This window comes from Cydia splendana, chromosome 25, assembly GCF_910591565.1.
Source record: "Cydia splendana chromosome 25, ilCydSple1.2, whole genome shotgun sequence".
Taxonomy (NCBI): domain Eukaryota; kingdom Metazoa; phylum Arthropoda; class Insecta; order Lepidoptera; family Tortricidae; genus Cydia; species Cydia splendana.
Window position 1 is genome coordinate 5,664,007 of NC_085984.1, and position 23,229 is coordinate 5,687,235.

General features: G+C 36.9%; 2 protein-coding genes across 2 annotated transcripts; both read left to right on the forward strand.

Annotated features, from left to right (window-relative positions):
• Positions 1–5,260: 5,260 nt before the first annotated feature.
• Positions 5,261–5,916, forward strand: LOC134802919 (neuropeptide SIFamide). Its single transcript, XM_063775637.1, has 2 exons — positions 5,261–5,417; positions 5,558–5,916. The coding sequence occupies exons 1-2, from the start codon at positions 5,297–5,299 to the stop codon at positions 5,647–5,649; spliced, it is 213 nt and encodes a 70-aa protein (XP_063631707.1). The 5' UTR covers positions 5,261–5,296; the 3' UTR covers positions 5,650–5,916.
• A 1,430-nt stretch (positions 5,917–7,346) lies between these two features.
• LOC134802781 (probable inactive tRNA-specific adenosine deaminase-like protein 3) lies at positions 7,347–10,804 on the forward strand. Its single transcript, XM_063775488.1, has 2 exons — positions 7,347–7,521; positions 9,678–10,804. Exon 2 carries the CDS (start codon positions 9,706–9,708, stop codon positions 10,759–10,761), a length of 1,056 nt encoding a protein of 351 aa, XP_063631558.1. The 5' UTR covers positions 7,347–7,521; positions 9,678–9,705; the 3' UTR covers positions 10,762–10,804.
• Positions 10,805–23,229: the final 12,425 nt, after the last annotated feature.

Below are 23,229 nucleotides of genomic sequence, written 5' to 3' on the forward strand. Positions count from 1 at the left end.
ATTTTGTTAAATATTTATTTATTTCCCTAAACTCTAGCTCTATTGAATGATCTTCACCAAAATATTAAGTACATGGATATAGCTGCAAAAGTGTATATCCACTTTATAAATGAATTCCATCTCATCAGGGGTATATTCAGGACACGATATGTACAGGAATTTACGTTCAACTTTAATAAAATAGGCATAAAAATTTGCAACTGAACCATGAAAACTACAACTTACCTTTTTTGCAATTTTTTTCTTCACTGGTAACTCTTGAAGCGACAGACGTCAACTGATGCCAGGGACAAAGTTTCCCGCCATTTTATAGGGCAAAGCCTGAAGATGGCGGCTACTCAAGCAATTATTGGATTAGCGCACTCTGACCGCGTATTGACACTGATAGGGGAATCTTCAGGGATTATAACTTAGTTAGTTAGTGCATATTGCTCGGATGTCCACGGGCTATTACCAAGCCCTTAATGTAGTTACCCGCAAATCCATTAAGTTCGAAGTTTATTGCTTTAAATAGTTTATTAAAGCTTACGTATGGTTTTTGTAGAGCCACATCTTACATGTTTCTTTTAAAAACATTAATAAAGTTAACCAACAAAAGTCTGCAGCGATTTTGATAGCCCACGCAGTGAAATTGTTATTTATACGTCATAATTTCATAGAAGTTTGACGTTTAAAATAACACTTGCACTGCGTGGGCCATTAAAATATCTGCAGAGTTTTCTTTGGTCTAACTCAAACATTATTTTGAGTATGTATTAAAACTAGAGCAAGCACATGTAAATTAATTTCTAGTTACTAATACACCATCTCATAATTTTATTTACATTAGATCCTTCGTAGCCGGTAGCAGGCACTGTTCAACAAAATTTATCTTTAAATTACTTTTTACTTCAAAATAGAGAAATCTGTATTTTTATAATTATCATTTATAAACAGCAGTTGAACTGTTGCAATAAATATGAAGGGAGACCGAGCTTTGCTCGGAAAACATATAAAAACTCAAAAATGCGCAACTGTTGTTATAGCGGCAACAGAAATACATCATCTGTGAAAATTTCAACTGTCTAGCTATCATGGTTCGTGAGATACAGCCTGGTGACAGACAGACGGACGGACGGACGGACGGACTGATAGCGAAGTCTTAGTAATAGGGTCCCGTTTTACCCTTTGGGTACGGAACCCTAAAAACAGAATAAAATAAAGATTTAAATGGGGCTCCCATACAACAAACGTGATTTTTGACCAAAGTTAAGCAACGTCGGGAGCGGTCAGTACTTGGATGGGTGACCGTTTTTTTTTTGCTTTTTTTTTTCTTTTTTTTTTAATATTTATTTTGATTTATTTACATCGATACAGCTTGAATAAAGAATAACGTTCGTAAGCGACATCAGTAGGAAAGTAGTCGATTCAGCCAGGGTTACCAACGCCAATTTTTTTTTACCCCTAGAGTTCAACTTAAAAACCCCTAAAACTGTACCATTGTTTTGGAAAACCCACTAAATAAAAAATAAAAGAAAGTATACGTTTAATTAATTATTTATTACACATACAAGACATACACATATGTATTTTTGAAGTGAAAACTTCTTTAGCGGCGCTGTGCACTTTTTGAGGTGGGGAAAAAATGTTAAACTCGAGACAGCGTAAGGCGTAACGCGTAACCCCTGCTATTTCGTTTGTATTCACCAAAGAACTTTAGTCATAACGTATCATAATCAGGTCAATTATTTAAAACTGGACTTTTATATTAAGCAATAAAGCTCAATGTTCTAATCTTGTACGGGCTGAAATACGAGGATCTCACAATTACATTCTAACTTTATATCACTCCCAATATAATTCAATAAAGCTACATCTTGATGAAATCTCTAATAAAAGTGAACTCTAGTACTGGTGAATAAAACTCAAAATATCATGACCAAATATAGCTGGTCAAGCAAATCTTGTCAGTAAAAAAAGGCGCGAAATTCAAATTTTCTATGGGACGATATCCCTTCGCGTCTATGTTTTTCAAATTTGCCGCCTTTTTCTACTGACAAGATCTGCTTGACCAGCTATATATTTAGATGCGAGGTCTGCAAGGTGACTTTACAATTTCTATTCGAATTTTAAACAATTAACGCTACAAATTTAAGCTCACTGGCCAGCAATTTCGGAACTAAAGTTTTTCAATAGAAAAGAGGATGGGTCAATTATACATAGTGCTGCAGACATTTTGGACTAGTCAGTGAGTTTTCACTTCTGTCGGCACTCCCGGAGTGCAACCCGCTGTTTTTTTTATTACAATTTTATTTATTCTTTATTTATTTATTATACATTTTCCAGAATTTCGTACATTAAAACACGTTTTAAAATATCACGGCCGCAAAAATATCTGACACGATCTTATTTGTAGAACCATAAGACCATGTCACATATTTTTGCGGCCTTCGAGGAGTAGGTACCGTCATTATCACCAACTTTGCCCGCTTTTTTTTAAAACGAATTTCTCAAAAAACTTCACATCATATGACTTTTTTCGCTCAGCACGTCCATTGTGATCAAACGCATCAGTTTATTTGAAAAAAAAATATTTTTTATCGTGTTTTTACCCATTTTTTTGCGTCTTAGAGGGCGGGCAAAGATATCCGGGGTTTTTGCCAACATTGCCCACGTCAATTTGGTATTCAAATACAGCTCGTATGATGATGATGTCTAAGGATCACTTTAAGGTTTTGGGCAATCCTACCATTCCCTGTTAATAACTTAGCACATAAGTGTAAAAACTTTTAAATAAATTTGCTGGGCAATGTTGCCTACCCGTTTTTGCCCATTTCCAAATAAGGCTCGCCTAAGCATTTTACAAAGGCTAGGGTTGTCACTTTTGAGAAAATCTGTTACAATAGTTTAATAATATGATTTTTGTTGTGTTTTTCATTCGTTAACGGGATAAAACATCTAAATAAAGGATAATAAGACAAATAAATACAGTATATATTTATAAACTTATTTTAGTGTACAAACATAACCTTCTTTTACTTGCGAAGTTGGGTAAATTAGATGAAAGTGACAACCCTAATCCGTTTTTGGTGGTGGGCAATGTTGGTATGGATGCCAAATTACCGGATTACTTTGCCCACCGCTAAAACTTTTGTGTATTTAGGCCTTTTTAGTTTAAATCTCAATAGACATAATCTATGCTTCATGTGTTATAAGTTATAACTCAAACCCGGAAATATTTGTCAAAGGGTTCTCAATTTTTACTACTTGCATTCATTATTTATAAATTTTTTGCCCGCCGAAATATACCCTATATTAGGCAACTCGCTCAAACTCAAAATTCCCAAGTCAAGTTATGCACAAGTTTGGTATATAGTTTTGTCAGAAATATAACCTATTTTCTACTAAAAATAGCGGGGTGGCCATAACTATTATAATATTTTCTACATTAACGAATTTGTTTAAAATTGTCGTTTTGGGCAAAGTTTCCCTGGAGGCAAAGTTGGCGCTAATGACGTAACATATTATTGCAGGTGACTGTACATAAATGTTTCGGTGATTTTGAGATTATTTTCCAGGTTAGTTTACTAACAATCAAGTTATGCAGATACCGATTTCGTGAACGTATAAGTAGTTTAGTACCGCTATTGTTTAGCGATACCGATTATTTTTGAAGGTAAAACTGAACCGGTTGAAATATAAAGATATTAAAATTACAGCAGGGACAACCATTTTTTATAGGTGTACCTAAACCATCATTGGCCGAGCGTTAGCAAAGGTCTCCGTTTCAGCTTGGGCAAAAATGCTTTTGTATGTTCTCCTTTGCAGATCACATTTCTCAACTGATTCTCGTGAAAATTTGTAAGCAGGTTCGATAGAACTATTCTGTTTCGCTTTATCCGCCAAAATGGAATTGCCACCCTGCTGAAACTTTATTTATTTAAATTCCTATTGAATGGATTATGCACCTTATGAAAAACCGTATAGAGTAGTAAATAACATTTTACATCTGACTTAATGACATCTTGTTTTATTCGCTTTAATTGTACAAAACGCGTATCTCGACAAAGCAATATTAGGTAATAAAACAGTCAACAATCAAATGAATTAAATGTACGTCACGTGTGACATGAACAGACAAGGAAAGCAAGATTAAATGCATTGTTTCTCTTTCATCTTTCAATGGAACGCTTTTACCCTCAAAGGAGGCTAGTGGTCAATACTAAACTAAAAGTCCAATCTTAAAAAAACGTGATGGGTCACTGACCTGTCCCAGTAAAGTGAGGTAGTGTGCGTGAAGTGCGCTTGGGTGTGAAATGGGGTAAATTGACAGAATCTGAAATTTTACCCACCGCTACCGTCGCCTTAAGCAACGTCGGGCGGGGTCAGTACTTGAATGGGTGACCGTTTTTATAGATAATGGTACGGAACCCTTCGTTTGCGAGTCCGACTCGCACTTGGCCGGTTTTTTTTAAATACTTATCAGTGCATTATTTTATACAAACTGCTGGAAAAAGGATTCTGGAGTTAACTTAATAAGGTCCACTTTCGTTTGTCAAGTTTTTCTGTAAGCTAGACATCCAATCTTCATCCATAATCAGATCATGCTGGGAAATATAACACAAATTAGTGGTAATAAATACGAAGGAGGATAGCTTTAGCTGCGGTATAAAACGGGGTACAAGGCGGTATTCTTTAACAGTCTACTTCTGTGCTTCTAAGGCTTAAGGCATCAAACAAGATAAAACTTTAGAGTATTCAATAAAGAAAACTTTAAATTGTTGTAAGTACCTTAACCAAAAAACTTTGACATAGTTGTAAGCAAAGCCAACTGAATATTAATTCTGTTAGACCAAGAAAAGTCTGCAGCAATTTTGATAAACTCACGCAGTGCAAGTGTTATTTTAAACGTCAAACTTCAATGAAATTATGACGTCTAAATAACACTTGCACAGCATGGGCTATCAAAATCGCTGCAGACTTTTTTTGGTCTAATTATAGCCGGTGAGTCGAAATAATTGGTTGGACTAAATAATGTTTAGAGTTAGACCGAGGTGAGTCTGCAACGATTTTGATAGCCCACGCAGTGCAAGTGTTATTTATACGTCACAGAAGATTTCATAGAAGTTAGACGTTTAAAATAACACTTGCACTGCGTGTGCTATTTTTCTATCAAAAACGTTGCAGACTTATCTTGGTCTGATTCTATATGACTTAAGACTGAAACCTCTGAAATTAAATACACATCTATAGACCGACAAGAAATTGTAGATTTTTTTTTTAAATATGGTATCTTTTGTTGGATTTCAGATTCGCGATGCATGCATTCATCACTCTCTGCTTCCTGGTTGTCGTCATGTATGCTCTCCATTTTACTGAGGGAGCATACAAGAAGCCGCCATTCAACGGTTCCATTTTCGGAAAGCGGGGCTACGTTGGTAATTTGCATATCAGTTGACAAAGTTTAAATAGGGCCCTAAAATCTCGTTTACTGATTCGTTAAATTACTTACCAAGTTTTGAAGACATATTCTTTATTCTTAAACGTGTAATTAATATGTTATGTATTATCTTTTCAGAATATGATTCAACAGGCAGAGCATTGTCTGTCCTCTGTGAAATTGCCTCCGAAACCTGCCAGGCGTGGTATCAAGCCTTGGAAAATAATTAATTTCGTACAATCTATTCCATTCAAAATCTCTGAAATGTATTACTATAGGTGCACTCAGCCTTTTCAACTTTCAATACATACTTACGCTTTAAGGAATATGTAGATAACATTTGAGGCGTGTTTCTTAATATATAAGAATTAATCTAATTATTCTGTAGTCTAGTCTAGCATGGCTCTAGTCCAAATATGGCTTTATAATTTTTATTTTACCTGTAATTAAAATAAATCGTGATTTAAAAGTTATAAACATTTTTATCCAAGCTGATACTGGACAATAGAGAAATTGTATTCCTTGTTTTATTTTTAAGGCAATTTATGAAATAAAATTATGATATATAATGACTAAATGATAAATAAAGAATACCAAAATATATCTTTAGTATTATTTTATTTAAAAAAACTACAATTTCACGTAACCAAAATGTACATAAATGTGTACTTAAGTGAAGTAAAAACAGAAAAATAAACAATATAGGTAAGTATAGTTGGTCAAGCATATCTTGCCAGTAGAAAAAGGCGGCACATTTGAAAAATGTAGGTGCGAAGTGATATCGTCCCATAGAAAATTTGAATTTCGCGCCTTTTTCTACTGACAAGATTTGCTTGACAATCTATATGTTTTGTATCATTGTATGTGAAATTATGAATTCGTATGTTAATCAAGATTACTTAGCCAGAACGACGTGATGAGTATATGCAAGTATGTAAACTGGTGGGATTGGTAACTAACTTAACTAATTGCTTGGAGAGTTAGTTTGTCTTAGCAAGTTCTTAATGGACGGTTAATCTGGAGTTCCACTTGTATATTTCATAGAATGAACCATGCTTTCATATATACTGTATTAATATACAGCAATATCACCTAAAACACAATATTAAGCCATTAGGCTATTCATTACATATAGATGGTCAAGCAAATCTTGTTAGTAACAAAAGGCGCGAAATTCAAATTTTCTATGAGACGATATCCCTTCGCGCCTACATATTTCAAATTTGCCGCCTTTTTCTACTGACAAGATCTGCTTGACCAAGTATAGCTTTCACATAGATTAAATGATAGCAATTTATAAAAATAGATATTTTTATTATGTTTTTATTATTATAATTATATAAGTAATGTTGTATAAAAAATTTAAAATGAAATTAATATAAACAAGTGTTATTTTAACAGTTTCCTCGTAATTGGAACACATCATACACAGAAACACACAGTTTTAACTTCAAGATTGATTTTGTTTTGATAATATATACCTATGATCGATAACTATGAATAGTGCTGTGTTAATTTATACAACTATGGTTTGAACAACTAAGATACAACATAAAATAATATACGGATTACATAGAATTGTTTTTCCTCGACCTACGCAATAAAATATAATTACAAAAAAGTTAAGCAATTTTAGCAAGTTTGAAATATCCTGAAAATGGGGACTATTTTTACCCTGGTATCATTGGACTAATTGAGACGTTTTTCCCATGTTTTTAAACGCAAGCATGGTTAAATGGTGCGTTAGTCTTCAAAATGTGCGCATTGCGCATTGAGTTAAGTCAAACTGTATCTGTTTGTTTAATCAAATAGGGTCTTATTTTAATGGAGTTAAAGCATATTATAGAAAAAAACATGTACATCGCGCGGTGGAACGGAAAACCGATGGAGAACTGTCAGAAATCACATTCCTTATCTGTGGCGTCAATGGCTGACTGATTGATGTGGTATATCGTGTGTGAAATTATTTTTATCCGTAAACTATTAAGTTTACTTGGTTTACACAAAGCTTATTTCTATATGTAGTGACAATAAATCTTTTCGGTCTAACTGTGTGACCAGTCAAAGTGAAGCGTAAGTGCGTCATCCGGATTTAAATTAAGGTAAATTTTCCTTTAATTTTATTATTTTCATGATGCCTAGTGAGACGAATTAGCAGTTTTATTTCACATTACGCCGATAATAGTATTTATTTACATATACGCCGTATATGGCGTGGATTCACACTGATATTTGCCATAAGAATCGGTTCCGAATCTTAATATGCTAAGTAGGTATTTATTAACTTTATTATCATTTTAAGTCAAAGCCAGTTCTCAATAATCGGACTTTTGAACTTGACTTAGGCATTTACATAAGTGCTTAGATTAGAAACTTTGTATTAAGTTAAATATCTAATCATTTTACAGACTAAATTAGGTCTGGTCTAGTACCTACTTAGTACATAACCCAGTACCCGTGTTTAACAAATTAATTTAACCTGCCAATTCTAAAATATAAAGGCAACTTCAATATTTTATTATGTACCATCACCCACACTGTTAACTGTACATCCGTGGACCTTATGCATTTTGTAATAAGGTCTATCAATGTACAGTTAGGAGTGTTGCTGTTGTACTAAGCACAAAAAACAATACTAATAGAGACACCTATTATGCTGATAAGCCTTCTTGGTATTGAACTTGTTTAAGAACAATTGCACAGTAGCAATACTGTGTACTATTTGTATTATTTTACAGCAAAAAATGCATAATACGTAAATAGGGATAGCTCCCAGTTGCCAGTAGTGGGGCCCGTTTCTCAAAAGCTTGTAACTTGTAATACAAGTGGAAGTCCCTTTCTAACAAATGCTGTCTAAAAGTGACATCCGCTTGTATTACAAGTTACAAGCCACACAACACTTTTTGACAGCTTTTGTTACAAAGAGACTTCCAATTGTATTACAAGTAACAAGCTTTTCAGATACGGGCCCCTGGTAGTACAGCCAGGGATGGTGGTAAAACAACAAAAATTATATGCTTAGGTAATTGTTTCTAATGTTGATGAAACTATTCTAATGAAATTACCAAATATAATGAAATTACCAATTACCAAATATAATAATAAATAATAATATGACGGTGTTAACATTGTTATGGCAGGTGTCCGGACCTTTTTACAATAGCCCAGTTTCATTGTCCACCCAAACATCAATCCATAGACCGGTATACTGTTCACTTTTTCTACAATAGCCCCAATGCCTGCTGGGACCGGTTCATGGGTGTCTATTGTTGCGCCTGTGAACGGGTTCCAGCAGGCGTTCTACATGACATTAAAGCTCTCCAAAGGGCCTCTACGTGTTGGATCTGTGTCCCCACGCAAGCCTATCAAAAAACTGGGATTATAGGCCCGTGATATCCAAGGAGATACAAATAATAATATATATATAATAATAATTTTTACAAAGTTATAATTTTATTGATATTTCGCTCGGAAAGTAGTGCGTTCAAGCCCTGTGCGAGCCTGGCCTACACAACAGAATATAACATAAGGTGATTAAATTATAGTTGTTTTTATATCTCCAAATTGTATGTGCTTTTAAGTACCTATTCAGATACCTTAATAAATCCAGATTATTCCATGAATTTATGTATTTAAACCAGGGGGTCCCAATTGTTTTACCACTGACAGAACGAGACAGTAAATGCATGTGTTAGGTAAAACGCTGTTCAGTTGTTTGTATTTTGTGTGTTACCTTACCAAGTATATTTAATACGGATTGGCCGATTCGGTTGTGATTTCCAGTAAAGGCTTCGTAATACATCAGCGATGGGTACGTTACGAGATATGCTACTGAATGTGGCAAAGAATTTTGCAATTTGCTACACCTATATATAACAGTTAAAGTTACAGTGGTCACATAAATGATATGTACCATTACGAACCGCGATTGTTGAGCCATTTAGGGCCCTAGCTAAGATGGTTAGAAGATACGCTACTGAACGTGGTAAAGAATTTGGCAATTTGCCACACCTATGGCGGTTAAAGTTTTGGTGGTTTACAAATCGCCAGTACCTAATCAAAAAAAGAGATGCTATAATTACATGTATTTGGATCAAATTTATCTCGGCGTCTGCATGAGATTGCCCACTTCTCCCTCTTGAGAGGACTTGATTTTTGCCTACTAAAAAGTGTTTTTTATTGTGAAAAATATGAAGTGCTTAACATATAGCAACATCAAAGTGTGTAATGCAATAGTGGAACATTTCTTTATTTTCAGCGTCTCGGCAGATCCGGGAAGAATCAAAATGGAAACATTGGCCACAGAACCGCCGACAAAAAAAGCAAAAACAGAGTGCTCTATAGTCAATACCATAGACTATTACATTGAGAGTATAAAGCAAAAAAAAAGGAACCTTGTTGCAGTATTGCAAGATGATTTATTTCAACCAATTCCCTTAATAAATATATACATTGGACATATAAGGGATTTAAAAGACATTTCAAAAGCAATGGCTGTACTAAGCGAGAAAATACCGTTAAAAGAATTATCGCACTTGAAAAGAGTTCGGAAAAGGGACATAGTCCTATGCCCAGTACATTTTTTAAAAGGCATGTCATCAATACAGGAATATATAGAAAGTAATGTAGAAGAATTGAAGGATATGTTTGAATATTTTAAAGAAGTCGCTGTGCCGTTTACACCGCCGATTTTGACGAGCCATTTTAGAGATTGCAGCAAATTATGGTCCTGTAATTTCCATCCGAATAAATATTTAGAAAAATTAGTCGATGGCAACATTTTTAATCAAACAGAAAATGATGATCACACCAAGTTTATGACCATGGCTTTTGAGATAGCTAAATGGTACATTGGAGACTCACAAGTTGATATGTCATGTCTAAATGCTGCTATAGTCGTTGATCCAACGTTTAATTCAATAGTCGCTGCTTCATTTGACCACAGACTAGAGCATCCAGTGCAACATGCCGCCATGTTAGCCATTGACAACGTAGCGAAGTCTCAAAATGGCGGAGCGTGGGGCGAAAGTAAAGCTGAGGTTAGACTGCGTGGCATAGACGAAAACTTGTTGGAGTTTTTGAGAAAAAAGTTTCCTGGTGCTGCTTTTGGAGTGAAACCTGCTTTTAACGACAGGGGGCCTTATTTGTGTACTGGGTACTATGTTTATCTAATAAGAGAGCCCTGTTTAATGTGTTCCATGGCCCTGGTACATGCAAGAGTGAAGAGAGTATTCTTCTGTCTTCAGAACAACTCATTGGGAGGCCTCAAGTCTCGTGTCAAATTGCAAACTGTGACGTCACTGAATCACCATTTTGAAGTTTTTACTGGTTTTTTGGAATGATTATATTTAGTTTTAAGCAATAAATGATTATCTATCGATTTTATTTTGATTCATTTTATTTAACTGTAAATAAATAACTACCCCTAGAAGATTAATTTTAAATGGATATTTTTGCTTAAAAGGTTCTAGAATTTCAAAGTGGCTATGTGAGCTGGAGACACAACCATAGCTCCGCCATTTTGGAAAAACAAACTGATCCGACAAAAAATCAAATATCAAAGGCTCAAAGACCTTTGCCAAATCATGCCTAACATTCTGCTGGCGTTACTGCGAGTAAGTAGCTACCTTACTACAGTTATCTTGCTTACAATAATCCCAGATTCAAGGCTAACCATTATCCCTATTGCGTCATCAGTATTGTCATTTTTAACCGACTTCAATTTCATAGAAGGAGGAGGTTCTGTATTCGGTTGTGGCTATTTTTTTTTTTTTTTTCTATGTACGTTCACCGATTACTCCGACATCCGTAGTCCGATTTGAGTAATTCTTTTTTTATTTGAAAGGAGCTACCCCCGAGTTGGTCCCATTTTAATTTGGTTCTGTTCTGATGATGGGATCCATGAGGAATTGAGGGAACTCCTCAATTTTTAAAGGCACATGCATGGTGTTTTGGGCGTTTTCTTAAGCAACTCGAGCATTTTCTCCCGAAAACCACCAATTTGATGAAGTAGACCTGATGATGATGATTATTTAGATGATAATGATGATGATTTCTTTAAATGTAAGTATGTTCAGCGATTACTCCGGCACCTGTGATCCGATTTGAGTAATTCTTTTTTTGTTTGGAAGATGTTACCTCCAAGGTGTTTCCGTATTATTTTTGGTTCTGGTCTGATGATGGAATCCATGAGGAATTGAGGGAACTCCTCAATTTTTAAAGGCACGTGTTAAGTGATTTCGGGGTTTTCTAAGGTAACTCGAGCATTTGCTTCCGAATACCACCAATACTTGATTATTAAATAAAAAAAAAAAAAAAAAATTTGATGTACTGCAACTGTAGCCTTACCACGAGTTTGACATTGACATATTCGCTAACGTCTTATGCATCTTTTTTCTAATCGCTCCCCCATTGCTGAGGATCGTGACTCCACTTGCGCTTTATATATATTTTTTTTTTTTTTTTTTGATGATAATTCTGTTTATTCAGAGACCAAACTTTTATATCCGCAACGCAGGCTTCGTCAGGTAAACACAAATTTACAATCAGCTACAGGCATCGTCACAAAAAACTACAGCGATAAAATCCGCAACAGGCTTCGTCAACTCAACTACTCTAAAAATACACATTAATAAGAAGAAAAAAAAAAAAAACCTACAAATAAAATACACCCTCCAACTCACCGCCAGCAGGCAGTGTACCCAACAAGCTGGCCGCATTTCCCCGTTGAATAGCGATGCTAATTCTCTGGGCAAAATACTGGCCAGCCCTTTGGTCACCCGAGGCGTCGACCAAACGCGAGGCCAAATCCTTATATAAGCGCCGGGCGCTGGGCCCCCACGACCCTAACGTCTCCACCCCAAAAGGCTCAAATATGTAGCCACTGCCGAGCATGCTGTACTTGCGCCGTTTGCCATCCTCAGCCGTCGTGGCCGCATGACCAGCACCAGAGCTAGTGCCCGGTAAGTGGGACACGGCAAAAGTGTCTACACACGTTGCGTCCCAAACCAGAGGCCGCCCCATACTCCAGGGCACCAGCGTCATACCGTCGGGCCTCTTGCCGTCATCCCTCGCTAAACCAACAGGCTCCAGAATAGCAGGCACCTTTACGCTGACAAGAGCCCTTCGGATGACATCGTTCAAGCTGGCGTGACGAGGAATCCGACCAGCACTCCTGCTACAAGAGAGGCCATGATGACCCAAGCTGTCTACCATGAAGCCACATTGACAGCGATGCGGGACATTAGTCACCGCCCCTACTCGCAAGCTAGCAGCCAGACGAAAAGTGACGTTATCAAGGAGTGTTCCTATCGACGGAGAAGGTAAGGCTAGTAACCACTGACCAGACTCCCATTCCGCAGCAGCAAGTAGACGAGCACGCTCCGCCAAGCCAGTTGACGTATCAAAAAGATTATTCCGTACTAGTTGACAGAGCGGCTCGTCCCACTGCCTCTGCGAGCAAAGGTTGGTAGGCAGGTCGGTGTTCGGACAAGACAATGACCATACATTTTTAGCCTCAGTGCAGTGCGCCGGCTCTAGATTCTCACAAGATGAAGTTAAAATACACCCTATCAATCCCTGCGCGCTATGCACCGAAGCCAAAAACGCAGGCAACGCCACACTAGAGATATTTCGGATTCCCAAGCCACCGAACCTAATAGGCAGAGTAGCCTGGCTCCAGCACCTCGAATCAAAAGAAATGTTTAAAATCGACGCCAGGGAATCCTTTACCAACTCATCCAGCCTCAAAAGAAGATTAGGGAACTTCCAGAAGTGACTACAACGAAGAACGTACGTAAACTTAGGGACAAAAAGGCAATGTCGCATGATGGTGTAAGCCGTGTGAACGTTAATCTCCAATAGGCGCTCCGAAAATGACTTGAAATTCTGAATTTTGTTCTCAACATAATCATCAAACGATTGGTCCAAAACGGGAGACCCAAGGAGGTTAAGCGAACTCTCATCCACAATCTTTATCCCAGGAGCAACCTCTCTGAACTTGTTGACTATATTTTCCCTTTCCAGGTTAGTGCTGGAAATGAAAAGTTCACACTTTGAAAAATTCAGAGAAAGGCCAATGGAACCAAAATCTGTCGTTAACCTCTGTAAGTCACACAAAACGGTATCCACGTCACCCCCAAGCGTGCCATCGTCCAAGTACCAAACATTCAATCTAGATTTGAGGTCCTTTATAATGGGATGGATCGCGAGACTAAATATTGCTGGACCCAAAGGATCACCCTGTTGACAGCCAACAGACGAGGCCAAAAGATTTGACTTAAATAACAGCTTAGTTGGGGAGCTGTAACACTGCCAAACAAATTTGTACGACTCCGGAATTTTCTCTCGGACCTGCGTTAGGAGGGTGCCTCTATCAACTGAATTAAAAGCATTCGCAACATCGACCTTCAAATTAATTCAATTTGCTTTATAAATTGCCTCCAACTGTTTCGGTCTGTGGCTTGGTGGAGGGCGGTGGTAACAGGTAGCTCCAGCTGTTCGGAGATCTTATGCATCTAAATGTAACTTTTTATGCATCTCGCTCACACTAAGGTTAGTACGAGCGAGATGCATAGGAAGTAAGTTACACACATGCTAGCGAATATATCAATGTCAAACTCGTGGTAAGCTGGTAAGGCTACTGATCGGGGGTTAGGGTTAGGAGTTAAGGGGTCAGGGATTAAGGGGTCGGGGAATGGCGGTTGAAGGGTTGCTGGTTCAGGATCGAGGGGTTCCTGGATCAGGGGTTGATGTGCTGTGAGGTTGAGTGATCGGGGGGCTGAGGGATTGGGTCAGTGGCGGGGCGGGCGGGTGGATTTCGTTGACAGGAATTATAATTTCCCAGACGGACTCGAGAAAATTCCAACATGATCTTGTTTTTTATTCATGCGTCGCGCTCTTAACAATGCGTTAAAACTAAAAATGGTAAAATAAAAACTTTTTACAAAAAAAAATAAACCGACTTCAAAAAGGATGAAATAAAATATTATCCTTTTTGATGTCTATGCGTTACCAACTGATATGTTTGAAGTCGGTGCCAAGCCAAGTAGTAACAATACCAGTCAAAAATAATCAGCTTTATGGCTATAAATCCTATTAGAACTGTACTAATAACTATTATAAATGTGTAAAGAATTCTGTCTGCCTCTTTGTCGCCTTTTCATGGCTAAACAACTGAACCGCTTTAGGTGAAATTTGTCAAGAAGGTAAATTCCTTGAATTGTTTTATATTTTGAAATGTAGTCCTCTGGATAAGGGAAATAACTCAGTCCCAATCCCACACTTGCGTGATATAGACTGTTCGAGCATTAGTAAGAAATGTTCTTTAAAAAATACGACGGCAAAAAAATGCATTTATATTTACACTAATGTGCCGACAAACATGGTACGGACTGCGCCAAGAAGGTTTGATCGTGTGTTCTGAGGTGTGTTCTTAGGTCCAGTCGACGTCAATGATATGTTTACACTTTTGCACCTTACTCCTTTGTAATAAGGCGAAAAATGTAAACGTATTTTTAACGTCGACTGTACCTACAGAAAATACGTTCATTGTCGTCGTGTAAGGCAATCCAACGTAGGTAAATCCTTATCGAATCGCACCAAAGTCATGGTATGCTTCAAAATTTGGCTTGGCACCGACTTCAAACATATCAGTTGGTAACGCATAGACATCAAAAAGGATAATATTTTATTTCATCCTTTTTGAAGTCGGTTTATTTTTTTTTGTAAAAAGTTTTTATCACAACTTCTGAACAACGGAACCTGACCAGAACATATTGACCTCCGCATATGGATAGTTGTTACTTATCTGTAGTAACAACAACAACTAATTGAAGTTTCCCTCTCATTTTTAAACGACATTGTATGCTAAAATGACATGAAAGTTGGCATGGACATTCAAGTCACTTATGCCGTCAACCGGGGTGAATAGGGATGGCTAGGGTGAATAGGGGATTTTGAAATGTAGACATGGAGAAGAATGGAAGGTATAAGCTGGAAAGAGAGTAAAACAAATACGGAAGTATTAAATTTGGTAGGTGAGAAGAAATCTTTGCTGAGAACAATTGAAAACAGAAGGGGAAACATGTTGGGGCACCTGATACGTCACGATACGTTCATAAAGTCAATAATTGAAGGCAGAATAGAAAAACAGAGAGGCAGAGGAAGACCGAGACGTGTGTATTTGGACCAGGCCAAAGAGAAAATCAACGTAGTGTAGTGATGTATCAGGATCAGGAGCTTAAAACAGTTGCAAAGGGAAGAACGGAATGGCAATTACTCCACCGACAAGAGCCAGGCTCTTAAGAATAATGGTGATGATGATGAGGGTGAATAGGGACAAAACCTTATATGTGGTTTACCTGACAATTTCTTAATAACTACCCACACGTAGTACAAATTGTTTCATACAAAATCTACTATTATGTTTAATCGAATGATACATTTTCAACATTTTGTAAAGCGAATAAAGCGATGGCTCGATGTCGTGAAAGCAGATATGAGCGTAAACGGGCTCATACGAGACGACGCCCAGGATCGCGCAAAGAGGAAAGCGAACCCTGGCAAAGGCCGGGATAACGCTAGGTAGAAGAAGAAGAGTTATTAAGAAACTGTAAGGTAAATCACGTCTTAAGTTTTGTTCCTATTCACCCCAGCCGTCTCTATTCACCCCGGTTGACATCTATGCCATGCCTGTTATTTTATTCGTTTTCGTTGCTAGAAATTGTAATAATTGTAATACAAAGAAAATAGAGCGAGTAAATGTTTTACATACAAACAATTCTACTCGTTCTATTTTCTTTGTTGCTAAAAATTGTAAAGGGGCCCACAAATTACCAGCGAAATTAGCAACGAAAACGAATACAATAGTACATTACTACAGAGGCTGGGAAGTAAGGGGTTGCCGGCCGAATGCATATAGACGGCCGAACGTAGTGAGGCCGGATAGTTATGAGGCCGACAACCCCTTTTCACGCCGAGGTATGTATAGTGCTTTTCTTAAACATGCAATGAAATAATAATAAAAATTAATGATGATGATGATTGTTTCATGTCCTAATGTGATAGGTTATTCAGTGCGTGGGGTTCATAAGGGGAACGAAAATTTTATTATTTTTGCGCTACGACGCACGGTTTAAGAGCATTATAAAGTATTTTTAGTTTTTTTTTAAATATTAATTAGGGGTTTCTTACAGAGGAACGAACATTTTATTATTTTTGCGCTACGACGCATGGTTTAGGAGATACAGCCCTATAAATTGTTTTTTTTTTTTTCGTGTTTTTTTAAATATTAAGGGGTTTCCGAAAGGGGAACGAAAATTTGATTATTTTTGCGCTACGACGTACGGTTTAGGAGATACAGCATTATAAAGTTTTTTTTTTTTTTTTTTTCTTTTTGTGTTTTTTTTTTAAATATTAATTAAGGGTTTCTTACAGAGAAACGAACATTTTATTATTTTTGCGCTACGACGCATGGTTTAGGAGATACAGCCCTATAAATATTTTTTTTGCTGTTTTTTTTCTTTTTTTTCTTTTCTTGTGTTTTTTAAATGTTATTAGGTATGAGGTTTCCTCAAGGGGAACGAAAATTTGATTATTTTTGCGCTACGACGTACGGTTTAGGAGATACAGCATTATAAAGTTTTTTTTTGTTATTTTTTTTTCTTTTTTGTGTTTTTTTTAAATATTAATTAAGGGTTTCTTACAGAGGAACGAACATTTTATTATTTTTGCGCTGCGACGCACGGTTTAGGAGATACAGCCCTATAAAGATAAAAAAAAAAGAAATCGTACCATAAACCATAAAGCATAAACTGCCTAGTTTTTTTTTAAAGCGGTGCGATAGTGTGTTTACACTTTAATGGCTGAATGCCACGATGGTGTGTCACACATATCTGTGAAATGGAAATTTAAAAAAAAATTACCTCCCGGCCTAGGCCTTAAATTTTGTATGAAATGCCTTTACAGTTCTCTGGAGTTGCTCCGCCCTAAACGTGATACTTCGAAGCCTGATATAACGCCCGGAGTGACGACATTTCATTGCATGTTTGAGAAAAATTCTGTTGTATGAACCTACTGCACCTTAACATGTGTAGGATGGAAGTTCTTACTTTACTGGTTTAGGTCTCTAGAGTTCAAGGATCTAATTCCATGTGAACCTTGGCTGAAAGAGCTGAATGTCTATTGTATATTATATAACGTTGATTGGTTACATGGAGCTCTGAAGAGTATGAGACGTTTGAAGGACCATTCTTAATGGATTTAAGGTTTTGCTATTAGCATCTATAACCTTTAGGGGAAAATATTTACAAACGGTCAGGGGCGTCTTTAAGGGTTCCGCACCCAAAGGGTAAAAACGGGACCCTATTACTAAGACTCCGCTGTCCGTCTGTCCGTCCGTCCGTCTGTCTGTCACCAGGCTGTATCTCATGAACCGTGATAGCTAGACGGTTTAAATTTTCACAGATGATGTATTTCTGTTGCCGCTATACTAAAAACTACAAGTACTAAAAACATAATAAAATAAATATTTAAGTGGGGCTCCCACATACAACAAACGTGATTTTTTTGCGTAATGGTACGGAACCCTTCGTGCGCGAGTCCATTCGCACTTAGCCGGTTTTTAAACAATATTGCAGTAGTATGTTCATAGTTTTCTCAGAATTTTAGATTATTTCTACTCAGAATCGTCAGATAATGATATTAATGATTCTATAACGTAGGAGTAAAAAAGTTGGTACCTATGCCAACTTTTCAGAATCCAGTGGGGCTTCTTGTATGGAAGTAACGTAATGGAAAGCAATAGAATCAATTCTATTAGGAGGAGAAAAGTGTTCCAATTTTGCAATATTTCACCCGTCGTTGCACAATGTACTATCACTATACCTTATAAAACAAACTCCCCCGCCGCGTCTGTCTGTTTGGGTGTTTGTATATTCGCGATAAACTCAAAAACTACGGAGCGGATTTTCATGCGGTTTTAACCTGTCGATAGAGTGATTCTTGAGGAAGGTTTATGTGTATGATTTCTTAACCCGTGCGAAGCCGGGGCGGGTCGCTAGTTCTTTAATATTGGAATAGCATAAAAATAATGTGCTTGAGGCTTGAGTCTTGGGACCGTCTGCGTAAAAGAGACGGCTTGCCTTCTCTCTCCATAATGTTATTGGCTCTTGGGACATGTCCCGTGCCTCATTTTGCTTAGCGACGAAATGAATGACATTAGGCGGGGTTTACTGCGTACAGTCGACGGCGTAATTGTTTTTTTTTATTATTAGTGGCGTTTTCAAGTAAAAGCGCTAGAAGTTTTGTAAAATTTGATTTATTCTGTGAAATCCCCAACTTTCTTTGAAATATGTTGCCATTCGTAAAAAGGTGCTGTGTAGAGTCTTTCTTCTTCGTTTTATGGGACATTCAAAGCTCAAATGAATCTCCTTCTTATCCTTAACCTTTCTTGTGTGGTCATAAATGGTGGGTTCAAAGTTTCAAACTTCAGCTGTGTTGTATCTTCTTCTTTATTTGCCATGCCCTAACGGATGTCGGCGACCACCTTTCCCATCTCTCTCCTGCTTTTAGCTATTCTTGCCAGTATGGCTGCGTTATCTACGTTCGTCCATTTTTTAATGTTGTCAAGCCAGGTGACCCTCCTTCCCCTTCCCCTCTTCTGTGTTGACAGAGCAGACAGAGCAGTATAAATAATTCTCGACAAAAATGCAAAAAAAATCGGTCAGGGTCCTTATCATACGGAGACAAGAGGATTCATAAAGGGCGTAACCCTTTTGGAATTCAGGATACTTCCACATGCATACTTATATAATATTATAAAGGCGAAAGTGTGTCTGTCTGTCTGTCTGTTACCTCTAAACGCTTAAGCTGCTGAACCGATTTAGTTGAAATTTGGTATAGAGATAGTTTGAGTCCCGGGGAAGGACATAGGATAGTTTTTATGTCGGAAATTATCCCTGAAGAGAGTGCAAAGGGGGGTGGAATTGAAAGAGTTAATGAATTGCCTAATAATTTAAGTAAGCAATGCGCGATGAATGATTGATATTAGCATTATCCAGGCGCTAAATCTACTTTAGCTGCAGTCACTAATTCCACGCAGATGACAACGCGGGCAAAAGTAAATAAATATCCGCAAAAATAATTTGGTTCCCTAGAGCTGATAGGACAATTTGGTTCTAAAAGCGGTACAAACCAGTGACGACGAATTAGTCGTGGCCAGCGTTCTGCAGAAAATAACCTTTGCGTTACTGGTGAGAACTAGATTCCGCGAGTGTCGCTTAAAGACGTTACCTGTTTTTTAACCTTTTTACCCCACTATGGGAAAGGTTAAGATCGCTGTCCTTTCGTTGTCTTGTTTTTTGTCCCCAAAAAATGTAATTTTGTTTTATTTTTCTCAATAGAAGTATAATCTACAGTTAGACAAGACATGCTATAGCACTCAACTTATTTATTTGATAAAAGACAAAATAGTGGCATCAGTACTGCTAGTTGACAATAGATGTAAAACTCTAATGCTCAACAATTTTCAGCTAATATTATAACCGGATTAACTGGAAGTCTATTTTCAACCCCTTCTGCTTATAATATTAGTTGTAAATTATGTTTTAGTAGTAAAATTTTCGTCAGTAGCTACACTTGTGACATTGTCAAGTTGGGGTACTGATAATTCCACTACTTGACGTTAGATGTCGACTACGAAATAACGTGCGTTTTGGCATAGAGTGCTCATTCCATACATCAGTTTTGGTACCAATAAGACTATTATTTTCATAGTCGACATCACATCGAGTGGCGGAATTATCAGTACTGCTACTCTATGCTTGAATTTAAAAAAATAAGTTTTAAATGGTATGATCTTATAAATAGCTTGATGAAATTTCAGTCCATTTTAATAATTTGTTTTTCATATTCTTGCGGTAATGAGGATACAGGATTTTTACTGAAGCATACCATTTCACTCATTTCATTACAAATAGCAGCTGTCACGTGTAAACCCGCACTAAGAAACTTAAACTAAAAGTTTTTTTCTACTGTTTGTGTCAATGTCTTGAAAAACCTCTACATTAAACAAATCAAGTTGTCCTTAAAATGTAATTGACTGCACCGAACACTGGTCATTGTATGGGCCCAATTGTAGTCCCCTCATTCCGACAATTTAGTTGCTCGTGCAACCAGACACTGTCCGGATTTGAGAGCGCGCGCATCTGACGCCATTTTGATTTTTATTTATTAACTTTTTTTAAGATGACGTTCCTTTTGATGGCGGTGGCGGTTGACGCTTTTTGGTGAGTTTTGTTTGCGGTGTTTAAGATTTATGGTGAACGGTGACGTTTAAATTGTAAGTTTTTTTTCTTTTGTGTGTAATTACAAATTCTATCATTATGAATTTTGATCATGCGGGATATCCAGTGATTAAATACAAATTAAAATTCTGTTTTGTAAGATCCACGAGGAATATAAGCTAAGGGGTGGAGCCTCCCTCTAAGCAAAAACTGCTTGTGTTGAGAGTGATTAAACTTTTTTTTTGTTATAAGTTCTGAAAAAATCTTTCAAAACTAATAAGAAGAAAGTTATTCCTTACAATATTATTTATAATTTCACTTTTACATGGCCCCACAGCTACATATTGACTTCACCTAATCAATATTTTTTTTTAAATATCTATTGCTATTATCAAATTAAATTCCAAAACTTGTTTTATATACAATTATATATCTTTATACCTATTTCATACTCAAAAATACCTAAACAAAAAAAAAACTGAAGAAATATTAATTTATTACCAATACCGGCGCGAACTGGCTCCGTCTAGCTTAACCTAACCAGCCATATATTTCACTTAAGAACACGTACGGCTGCTCATCATCTAATTTAGACCTTGCGTCAACGCGACAAGGTATCATATCGAGTGGCAGGCTAAATTGGCGCTTGATTGGAGATGAAACTACATGCTTCCCTTCACGTGGCTGATTTCGCATAAGATAGTTAGGTACTTTTATCGTGCTAAATTAGTTCTAGATTTTTCTATGGGTGCGCTAGCTTTTGCCCTAAGCTTAGTCCTTTGATTGTTTATCTCATACCTGCCCTTAAACGAGCAATTCTTGTATATATTTCGAGGATCTCGGAAACGGCTCTAATGATTTCGATGAACTTTGGTAGGTATATGGGGGTTTTCGGGGCCGAAAAATCGATCTAGCTAAATCTTATGTCTGGGAAAACGCGCATTTTTGCGTTTTTATATGTTTTCCGAGCAAAGCTCGGTCTCCCAGATATTTTAATTATTTAACTGTCATGTAAATTTTTCAATAAAGAGTGACAGATTTTTCATTGTCTATTTTAAATTTTAATGAGGTCATTCGAAAATCACTAATATCTGCAAAACCAGAAGCACTTCATACATCTTGCTTACTGTTGCTGTAGCAGAAAATGCTGCAAGTTTAGTTAGATATCTTGTTTTCCAAATTTTTAAAGTTATCCCCAACACCTTATTTAATGTTCCAATTTTTTGATATATTATGTGTCTTCTTCGTTTTTGTCATAAAAATGTAATAAAATAAAGCTACGACGGGTCGTAAAAAAATTGTGCTAAAGGAAAAACAGAAAGTTTCACCGCTTCCGGCAGAACTCGAACCTGCGACTTTAGGGGCTATTCATAAATTACGTCATTTCAAATTAGGGGGGGGGGGGGGGGGGTCTGGACATCGGATGACGGTAGCGCATGAAGTAGGAGGAAATGGGGTCATATGAAGCATGATTTTTGGATGATTATAGGGGGGGGGGGGTCCAAAATCGTCAAAAATCGATGACGTAATTTATGGACAGCCCCTTAGGAATGTGTCCAATCTTACTCCTCGCCTGGTTTTAGGGTTGCCAACTTTTTTTTGGTGGAATATAGTATTTTCCAGAATAAGGCATCAAAAATATAGTACATTCCAAAAAAATATAGTACTTTTAGATAAAATACTAAACATGAGTGTAATATATGTTTAATCGGAAATATAGTATTTTATCGTACTATATATTTTTCCAAAAGTATATAGTACAGAGAGCCAAAATATAGTACAATACTATATAATATAGTACGGTTGGCAACCCTACCTGGTTTTAAACTTAAATACTGGTTCGGCAACAAACATAAACGCCATTAGATAATTTTTCATGTAGAGGTTTGTGTATAGAATCGTCGCAATCGTCTGAACGAGCATTGATGGGAAGCAGTTCTAACTGCTTGCAATTTAAGAGACACGTTTTTATACCACCACTCTTTAAGTAACTGTTGACGTTTCCTCATGAATAAAGATTTATTAGGTACAAGGGTTAAAAAAATCTTGGAAACCTATTACTCACCAAAGGAGTTTTAGGCGTTCATTCCATAAAAAAAATTGTTACGGCCGTTCTTTTATATTTCTAATTTTAATTGAAAAATATAAATATTTTTGGAAAATACGCCAGGAACCAGATATTTCCTTAAAATATTTATTCAACTTTAAAGCTTTTCAAAATAAGAGTTAACGTGAACCAGATAAGACTCCTTGTACTTAGAATACAACGTAACTGTGGGGCGAATTCGATCCAGTAATTATTTTTTCTAAAAAAATATAGCAAACCATGATTTTATTGCGTTTTAATTCATTGATGGTGCAAATTTAAGTGTCAATATATCTGGGGATAAAAATATAAAGCACGTGACGTGACACTTATCTACTCAATAGGCCCCGTGCATGAACTATAGGGGGCAGCATAGGAGCCGTCAGATTTTTGGCGCGAGGCGTAAATGTGTCGTTATGCTTCCGATGTAGCCCACAAGA